Raw genomic sequence first — 10,062 nt, 5'->3', positions numbered from 1 at the left:
GAAACCCTCCCATGGCCTGATCCAGTGCTCACAGGAGTCTGTGGAGCACAGCATAATATGTGGCTTTGCCATGATTTATTGCATATAAAGAAGCATTCTTCTTCCCTTATGAATAAAGGAGTTTGGGGGCTTCCCCCCCACCCCAGTTAAATGAACCTGGGAATTACCATCAGAAAAAAAAAAAAATCACAAAACACGAGCAGCTTGTAAATACTGAGGGTTTTATTTCCACTTCACATGGTCTCCAACAGACTCTTAAACAAGACCAGTTACAATTTAGTATGCCCAGAGATCTCCATGGTTTTCCCAAAACGAAGGAAGTTCTCAGTAAACACTGTACATAGCCAGTTGAACTGCTAACAATAATTTAAAAACTCTTTTTTGTATAGTCAATGCAAGAATACCAACAATAAAAGTACAGTACAGGTAAATTCACAACAATATTACAGTGAAACAGGTTGACTCACATTTATGTGATGGTAGAAGTACAGTAGCAGTATGTACATGCACTAAAGTGCGAGGACCCAGAGGCATGCAAGTCAAGTATTGTAGGTGTATTTTACAGCTAACTCCATAAGACTTTCTGAGGCATTCTTTTTTTTACACTTTTTCTTGTGTTTACCTGTATTCCCCTCCATCTCAATTAATACAAGTCTAGTGAACTAGCTTAATGGCTTTCTTCACTACTTAAAAGGTATCGCTTCAGACAGTTGAAGCATCTTTAAAACCTTACTTTTAAAAACCGGTAACACTGACATTAAAATAGAATAAAATTAACTTAAGACCTTAGTTTTACATGAAATAAAAAAAAACAACCCAAAAAACCCAAAACCAAAATTGAAAACATAACAGTGCAAATATAACCAAAAGGCAGTCAGTATTTGGAGAGAGCGCGAGCACATATTCAAATTCCCTTAAAACTTAATTTACATTTTATTTTAAATCTTACTTTATATCATTTTTACCCTTTTTTTGTTTTTTTTTTTTGTTTTGTTTTTTGTTAATATACTGTATGTAGAAAAGATGGAGACAAAAATAGTTTTCTCAGCTATGAAAAAATTAAGTTATTACAGGCACATTAACTGTTTCATTCTAGAAACACCTCTGTTTCCCAGGTCGGACATTCAGCAGCTGCTTCTGAGAACATTCTTTGACCTCTCCAAGCGGACCTCTCTCCTTCGTGGCAGAGCCGGCTGGCGGGCGACCTGGCGGAGGCGAGTCGCAGCCCCCCTGTTCCCGTGCGGAGTCAGGCCAGCTCGCCTCCCTGGCTGGGGGTCTCTGCCGGCGGCTCCTTGCTTCCGCTCTCCTCCGAGGAAGTCAGGTCTCCGGTGGACTGCGACTGTGAGGCAGTAGGGGAATGTGAAGCCCATCGCGACGGTGGGCGACGGTTCGCTGGTCTCTCTGGCCGGGAGAAGCAGGGTTGGAGGGACGGGGCTAGTGCAGAACAAGGTAGTTCCTTGGCAGCCAAGAAAGCAAAACAGCGGTTAGTGACTCACATTAGCGGCCGTTTGGATGCGAAAAGAATTAAGAAACAAAAAATTCAAACTAAAGCTAAGCATCTGTCATGTCGCTGGACAAAAGCAAGCAGTGCGTGGGCTCCAGGTATCTGCATGTATGTCTGTGATTTATGGAACAGGTAAGGAAAGAATGAAAGAAAGAGGTCTGGGATGAGCTGGAGTAGCTGACAAACTTCCATTTGCTAATTCTCCTTGTGCTAGAAAGAAAAGAGCTGTAAAGCACATTTGCATGATAATTCAAGAAAATCCACTATTCATCACGTTGCTCTAAGTGCTGACCTGGCATAAAAGGGCCAGGTTCGGCATTTGCAAGTGGGGTGAAAATCCACCACCAACTCCTTTTGTCTGCTTCAGAGTTCAGCCTGACGTGCAGGAAAGACTTCTTAGCAGCAGAATAATGACTACAGGACTAGTTATGATCTCCAGCTGGATTAAAGATGAGGCTTACCTACAGATTTCATCTTCTGCAACGTCACTCCTTACTGCCAGCTGCCGAAGCCTGAATTACAGGATTCAGTGGTACTGTATGTTAAAGACGTCATTCACAGAAATGGAAAAAACCTGAAATTTTATTCCTCTACGAACTTTCCACTGTTCAGGCTTGGTTAGCCTGCCTTTGTGATTAGAAACAATCTGCAGTTGTGATTTTTCACCCTGGCAGTAAGTTGGTAATTGCTTCTAATATTTCTGTACTTCGCTCATAGCACAGCTAGGCCTCCTGCCTCGCTCTGAATGCTCCTTACATCCAGATGAGTGACTGTGGGAGCAAGTCTGTCTTGCAGCGCCGAAGCCAAATGTCGAAATTTCACTGCATACTTTGTAATTTAGAAAAGCAAACCAGACGAGTTTGTCATCCTATAGAAATGTGTAGACTGAGGAGCAGTCACTGGAGAGGACAGGAGAGTTCAATAAAAACCAGTCTCAAAATCAGCATGAAAACTGGTGATAAATGAAGAGAGAGACCAGAAGCGACACAATGCAAAGGAAAAGCTCTGGCACGGTAAGGCACAAGGAAACCGAGGCAGCAGTAGAACGATGCAGAAGGAAGCAAAGAAGGAGAAACGTGACTAGGGATGGAGAACATTGGAGTAGGTAACATGATGTGATTGGCAGTGAACAAACAAGGTGATATGCCATTGAACCTCTCTGTTGCAGTGAGAGGACAAAACATGAATGTCACATGACGGAAAGATCAATTTTGAAGACACAGAGCTGAGGTACGGGAAATGGAGCTTGTGCAGGCGTGTGTTGCAGAGAGAGTACATCATCAGACTTGGGGAAGCCTCTCTGAAGGGTGAACCTCGGTGCCTTTGGGCAATACGCAGCCAACAGGGTGCTCAGCAGATGCACATCACCGCTCAAGGCAGCGCCGTGCTCATCTGCCCTCGGCCCTATGAGAAAGACTTGGGAGCCACCGCAGAACCTGCTCAGGGGGCTACGGAGCCTAGGCCCGCACCGCTGCCTCTCTGCATCCTCACCCCCACCCCATCTCTGTGCCGTAAACTTCACAACAACCCTTGCTAAAACAACAGTAAGGCTGAAATATAAATCGGTGCTAAGAAGATTGACTCCGTGTCCTTACTTCACCTTATCCCATTGTGCCTGGGGCAACATATGGTCTGTGAAAGCTGCCACTAGACTCAGATTTGTTAAGAGAAATACATATGTGCAGCAATACTCACAGGCAGCGCAACACAATGAACTGAGGCTATGAGATCTGTGGGTTTTCTCTTCGCCTCTTTCTAAACAGCGGCTTAAAATGATATCTCTATAGCACTGCTTGCTTCTGGCTGCTTTATCCGAGTTTCATAGCAGCAAATGAGAGTCAGCATGGTGATAACAAAATTTATTTCCACTGCTGCCTCCCTGTTCAAAAGCCTCTCTCCAGCATGCTGGCAGATGTTGGTCAGCTTTTACCGAACGGCAGGGTTAAGCTCGTCTTATCTGTGATGTACACATGCCCAGCACAATGCAAGGCTGGGTTCGCGATGGATGTTACTCCAAGGCCAAGAAGTGACTGGCAGCGTAACTGTATAACGTGCTGGCTGCTGAGTCAGTCACCCCCATCTGCAGCTTGGCTTCCTCGGCCTGCGCTAAGGAAATCCAGCCATGACAAGCAAACTGTCTGGAATGGTTTGTGAAACCCCCTCCTCACTTACCGCACGTAGCTATCATAGCTAGAAATGTTTAAAAAAAATAATATCCTGTGGGCAATTTAGTGTGGTGGTTGCTTGGGGGTGTGGGTGGACAGGCAGCATTTCTTGGCCTGGACACTGAAAATGGGAAAGATGATTTCAGCTTTAGTTTCTAGCTATTTCCTAAGCCAGGCTGTCAGCCACCATGGCTATGCCCATATTAATATATAAATAAAACAGTTTTCTGGCTCTGAGGCAGAGTGGAGTCATAGCTCACATCTGCACAGCTTCTTCACTCACTCTGCTGTGGCAACCCCAGCCACTGGCCAAAACTGGGTTGGGAACAGCTTAATGAGCAAAGGTGACCCTCAGCCACGGGCTGGTGCTGGACCCCCCTCTGCAGCCCTCTCCTCCTGCTGCTGTAGCCATGGCCGGAGGGAATGCAACCCAGGGCAGCCAGAAGCTCTGCGCAGTGCTGTGTATTTGTCAAAAAAAGAGATGTTTCTTATAAATCTGAATCCCTCCCCAGCACTTTTGCATACCTTTATGTTGGTCTTACATTTTGCCTATGTTTTAAAGTTTAACAAAAAGCCCCAACAGCACAGATTTTGACTTAAGTGTGACCTCTTCCTAGCCCGTGCTGCTGCAGGAGACAGCAGATGGGCTCCTATCCTGAGCGCTTTCTGACCGTCGCATACGAAGGACCCCACAGGGATGTCGGGTGCGTGCCGATACCTCTGGAGCTGTGGTCATTTATTTCCCTCCGTTAACCCACATGTTCAAAAATGACCGCTTTCGGAAAGCTCTGGAAACAAGGTAGAAAGGACTTACAGCAGTGAGGCAGGCAGGGTTAGAGTCCCCAGGGGGCAGTTAATAAGACAGTTTGGTTCTGGACAGAACAGACAGAAAAGAAAAAGAAAGCAAGTAGGTTGGAAAGAACTGTTTTAATCAATTATTTTTTTAAGGTGAAGATTTCATGTCAGCAAGGAAGAAGTCTCCAGATGTTACTATCCATTCAGATCATGTTACCGCTGTTATCACAGGGAAACTAATAATCACAAAAAAAGATAAGCCACTAGCAGAAAAAGATTTAGAAAGCAAGGAAGTAAACAAACCAACCCTTTACAATCCTAGCACAGTCTCAGAAGTGGACATAGCATTAAACAAACCAAACATTTCTACTCAGCAGAGAAACACATTCGTTATCCTTTGCCAACCTTGATTAAGACTAGGGAAAAACCACATTACTGTGAAAGAGGAATAAAGCTGTATTTTTTTTTCCTTTGTTTGATTTCAAGAGAGAATTTCTGTTTAGGAAATCTTTAACAAACGAAAAAGTGACTGATATTTTATGATGTTTATGTTTCTCATGTTGCTTATGCTTATGTTGCTCAGGTTTCGTGAAAGCCCTTTGCCTCACCCTTCTTCCTTGTTCCTATTTAACAGCGACACTGGATGGGAGACTCAAACTAAAGCAAAAGCACTTTAATTCTGACAACATCTTCCCTTCTTTTTAACATCCCCCCTGCAGTGCCGAATGGTTCAGTGGCAAGCGTGTGGCAATTGCTCTGCCCCAGTGAGCACAGGACACAGCAGCTGCCCTCGCCTCCGTGGGTCCGTGTGGATGGTCCTTTCCCAGTGCTATCTCCAGAAGTGGGTCTGACCCCCAGTCCAGGGCTGTTGTGTAACCTCTATGATTTACAACCTTGCTAGTCATAGAAGAAAAACATTCATACTGCTCTTACATTGTTAGTTAGGTAATGCTAATCTGCATTTTTAATAGTAATATTTATAAATCCCATGATATGCAAGTAAGATAGTGGTTTAGCAAATTAGCAGGATAAGACACTACTGGGCTGCACTGGGTGGATATGAATTTGCTTGTAAGCAGCTCTGAGCAAGTCAGAAAATACAGAATTATTACTACTATGTATGCATATACACTCACATGCACACATATGTATGTATGTAAATATATAAATATATATATGAACTAGATTTCATATTTGCAGCAGGAATATAAAATAAAATTATGTAACTAAACCACTCAGAAGCTCAAATTAAAGAAAAGCCACCAACAGGTGCTCCATGCAAGTCTAAAAGTCATTAATACACCATGCCATGACTGCAGAAACAAGAAGGCGTTCGGTGGTAAGAAGGTCACTTGTCTTGGCCAGAAACCAACAGGTGAGGGGGAAGCAGAGCAGGGATCTACAGGAGGGTGGTAGGGGCAGTGCTGACATGACACTGCCCCAAGCACAGCCTGCTGCTGCGTCTGGCTTTGTACAATATGTGCTAAATGGAATTTGTACAAAGTATAATTTGTGTGGTCAGTGTAATCCATAAATAACCCAAGGCATCTGCAGAGTCTACACTTATTTGCAGTTTTGTTTTCAGCAGCGAACCCGTGCGCCATTAAGTACATCTTGTAGAGCACCACCTCACCTAGGAAAGCTAAGCTCATCGTGTGAACACCCACCACCTTCCTTTTCAATGCATATTCCTGAGAAAAGACAGGACCACCCAAAGATCGTAACCTGTCCATCTAGACAACAGTCATAACAACTGAGGAAGAGTTGCAAGGAAAAACAATTCTTAGCTCTGAGGCTCGGAACTCAAAAAATCAGGCAAAAGATACTGAGAATTCACAAAGAGGAGCAATTTTCTGCCAGGTTGATGGTCAATGGGTTTTTGCTAAACAGCATTGACACAAATCTCTCCATGCATCAAACTCAGGTACTGACACTAGTTGTATTTTGCCAACAGCAATTTGTGATGATGTGGGATGACATCCATTTACTTATACTTGAAGCCTGCAGGAGGAAATCAAGAGTTTCCAGGGATGCCTTGAAGGCAAAGCTGAGTTGAACCTGTAAGAGTGCAACATACTTTCTAGTAAGGACTGGTAGTGCGTTCCCAGTATTTCGAACTAAGGACAAAATACAGAGATAGCTAGAAAGAGTCAAATAAATGAGGCTGCTTTCCACTTTTATTCACTCTGAGACTTGTGCACAAAGCCCACTTTCATTCACTGTTATTTATAATGTGCATGTGGTTTCTTTTTCATATGTACAAACTTCCCTATTTATATCTGTTTAAACTGCATACAGGGAATATATCCTCAGCTTTGGATCCTCTGTTAAGCTAAAAAGATCATGTCCTCTGAGCAGTACCTACAAAAGAGGAACCGATTGTCCATTGAGAACCACCTGCTAGTTCAAGGCAAACTACAGATCAAAAGTCTCGGCACTCAGGTTCCCACAAATCCTTCAAGCCAAATGTTGACTTAGAAAATGGGGTTTGAACCTTCCCTTGAGACTATCTGAGGCAGGAGTGGTAGGAGTGAGCCTAGCGAGGCCAAGGTGGGATGTCTGGGGTGTGTAGGGGTCAAGGAGGAGTAGCTGCCCTGTAGCTGGGGCCCACGCAAACACCAGGATGCTAAAGGGGCAGAGAGGATGAGGGGCTCCTGCCCTGGGGAGTATCACCCACCAGCAGAGCACATGCCGTTTCAGTGCTCTACCAGAAAGACAACATGTGCTGGGCATAATTCAGCTTCTCCAGGCCTCCTCGGGGCAACACTCTTATGTGCATAAAGTTTCACCAGAAACAGGAGGCTTAGACACAGATAACTGAAAGCTTTTGCCCATCATTACACCCTCTTTTTTGTTGATTGCTGTAGCACATTACTGTACCTGAGAATCTGACCCCCAATACTTGGGCATACCTGCTGAGACAGATGACGACTCTTACGCTGTTGACAGCAAAATATCAATAGAGTTCTAAAACAGTAAGTATGTATGTGCTTAGACTAGTTGATTATCTTTTTTTTTCTTTTTCTCTTTTTTGTGAGGCTGCAACAGTCAGTACCAAACGTCACGCCATTTAATCACATTCACAGACCCATGTCAAACTTAATCAGATACGTCCAGAAAAGGTATGCTGAAGGCCCTGAAGTTTTGGTTCAGGGTATCGTAGAGGCTATTTTTCACACAAACTTGTTAAGACCCATTTTGCGTAGGAGAAAGAGTCTACCTTTCCACCCAGCATAAAAGAGAAATGTACTCAAACCTAGAGGCCCTAGAGCACCTGTAATGTGTTGTGTGTTTTGTGACAGAAGACCCTTACCCCAGTCATTCAGGGGAGAACCGTTTTTATCCTGTAAAGGCATCTTTATCCTGTAAAGGATAAAGCTCTTCTGATGCTTTCAAGCCTGATAAGCTGTCAGGATAGAAACTCAATTCTTTAACGAGTTCTTCAGTGATTAATCCAATAGTTTCATGACTGGGACTTGCTGGTGGTACCATGACAGAACTAGGATACTCATTGTAAATACTCACTAGGACTGCAAGAGATCTCATAATGCATTTGTTCAAAGAAGAGTGCATTTAGCTATAGGAGGAAAAACAAACAAACTCATTACCTCTATGGACCCTGGATCTACTTTGACAATTTCTCCTGTGCTGTTGTCATTGCTAAGATTTGGTGGGCTGTGTGAAGGTAGCCTTCTCTCTTCCTTTAAGGCATGCTCCAAAAGTTTCTTATTCAAGATCCTGGCAGCATTTTCTGTAAGTGTATAACCTGGAGGAGCAGATAAGTCCTGCCTGATACTTGTCACCTCACTCCCTTCTTCCTTTTGTGTCTCTGTCCCCAACCGGAGAGGACTTGGTGATCTGCCACGGGCATTTGTACATGGCTCCTGCACTGGGCCCAGTTCTGGTCTGGGTTCTGCTGACCTGGACCGGCTGCTAGACCTGGGGCATTTTTGGAAGGTCTCATGAAAGATGGGGCTATGGTCAATAATGTTGAACAAACTGGAGAGGCCATCGTTGATGGTGGTGTGGACAGGACTCTCCCTTGTAGTAGTTGATCTAGCCCAAGCGGACTCACTGAATCCTTTCTGAGGTGTGCCAGGCAAAGTCCGGTTATTTGGCTGGTCTGATTTGGGAAGGACTTTTCTTTGCAACTTTGGAGAGCCATATTTGGGGGAGCAGCATGTGCGTTCAAACTTAGCCTGGACCTTTTCAATGACGGGGGTCACTTGCCTGCTTCTTAGGCTTCTGGATGGTGAAGAGACAGGCGTGGACCCCCCCTTTGGTGTCAGACACTTGTGTGGACTGCTGGTGATACTGCGCAGGGTTTCCGTCTGCAAGCCAACACTGATCGTCTGGGTGGTCTGCGTCCCTGTCGTTCTCATACCATTGGTTTGACACGCGGTGTCCTTAAACTGAGGCTCTGTTGAATTAGAGTTAGAACGTATTGCGTTTCGGACAGAGAAAGCGACCTCCTTCATATCATCACTCATGTTTTTGGACATCTCCAAGCTGTGCAAGGGTGAGGCAAAGCCCACAGTAGTGCAAATAGGACGTTCAATGGGATGAAGACCACTCTCCAGAAAATCCTTATGATGTTTGGCCAGGTCACAAGACCATCTTCCAAACACATCCGAGGAAGCACCTTTTGTCTCAGCGACATTCCCCATAGCTTTGGTCACAGAAAACAGGAAGTCTGGCTCAACCTGGTTTTTTCCTTCGCTGCCAGCTATCACCGAGTTATCAAACCTACGGACAACCGGTGGGCTGTGAAAGACCCGAACTCCCATTTTTTCGGTTACACCGTGACTCCTCGTTGGCTGCTTCTGGCAGTGCTCCGGGCTGGTCATGGTGTTAGTTGTCATAGTGACACTGGTTGTGAGGTACCACGATGATGCCTGGAAGGGATCTGAAGCAGGATCATTCCCGGCTTTCCCAATTTCTGTCCTTTCTGCCCAGCCTTCAGCAGGCTTCTCAGTGGCCCCACCGTGGTTCCTAGTGTTACTGTAATCCCAATTTTTGTTGAACTCCTCAATGTATTTCAGATCATCAGGAGACAGGGGAGGGGTTATGTCATCTTTGCTGCTGGACGAAGGCAAGTTTTTTTCTGGTAGAAATGGAGAAATATCCATCAGGCGCTGAAATTCTGACATGGAAGAAACGGACATCGCCCTGGAGAGGGGAACACGAGAGTGTCACTCATAGGCTTGGAAACTCTCACAGAACAACTTACTTTGAGCAGCACACTAACTCAGGAAACATGACTTTCACTATCTGCTTATGTATGAAACCACTTTAGCCCTCTCTTTCACTAAAGTTCCCTTCTATTATTTTTAAAATAGCTGTGAAATGCAAGCATTCCTGATGTGTCATTAAAAGTACCAAATGGTTTACTAATGGCTCTTAATTTACTGCTTTCTCATGGATTACTGCTTGGCAAAAGTCTGAAATATAGAGTAGTAGGATACATTTCACAAATATACCATTCACAGAAAATGAGTCTTTGCGACAATACGAGGCACACTTTTCAAAGCAAATGTAGAGTATTTCCGACTTGCTGGCAAGTCGGCAAGTCCACCTCCACTCCTGAGAGTGCCCAGG

At 44.6% G+C, this 10,062-nt stretch overlaps 1 protein-coding gene across 10 annotated transcripts in view; it reads right to left on the bottom strand.

Annotated features, from left to right (window-relative positions):
* Window positions 1-214: 214 nt before the first annotated feature.
* Window positions 215-10,062, bottom strand: part of MTCL1 (microtubule crosslinking factor 1) — a 112,010-nt gene continuing 102,162 nt past the window's right edge. For 7 of the 10 annotated variants that reach the window (XM_087756443.1, XM_087756460.1, XM_087756468.1 and 4 more), the window contains 2 exons: window positions 8,073-9,633; window positions 215-1,456 (listed from right to left, as the gene is read on the bottom strand). In XM_087756443.1, the coding sequence (XP_087612569.1) occupies window positions 1,247-1,456; window positions 8,073-9,633 (1,771 nt within the window). In that variant the 3' untranslated portion in view covers window positions 215-1,246. Of the gene's footprint in view, window positions 1,457-4,483; window positions 4,542-8,072; window positions 9,634-10,062 lie in introns of all 10 variants that reach the window. The other 3 variants (XM_087756497.1, XM_087756517.1, XM_087756523.1) reach the window with 1 other exon arrangement.

The sequence above is a fragment of the Nipponia nippon genome, unplaced genomic scaffold, assembly GCF_047370975.1.
Source record: "Nipponia nippon isolate SJK-2023a ecotype South Korea unplaced genomic scaffold, ASM4737097v1 scaffold_1, whole genome shotgun sequence".
In the NCBI taxonomy this organism is placed as follows: domain Eukaryota; kingdom Metazoa; phylum Chordata; class Aves; order Pelecaniformes; family Threskiornithidae; genus Nipponia; species Nipponia nippon.
The sequence above is the reverse complement of the archived record's forward strand: the minus strand, read 5'-3'. Positions and strand labels throughout refer to the sequence as shown.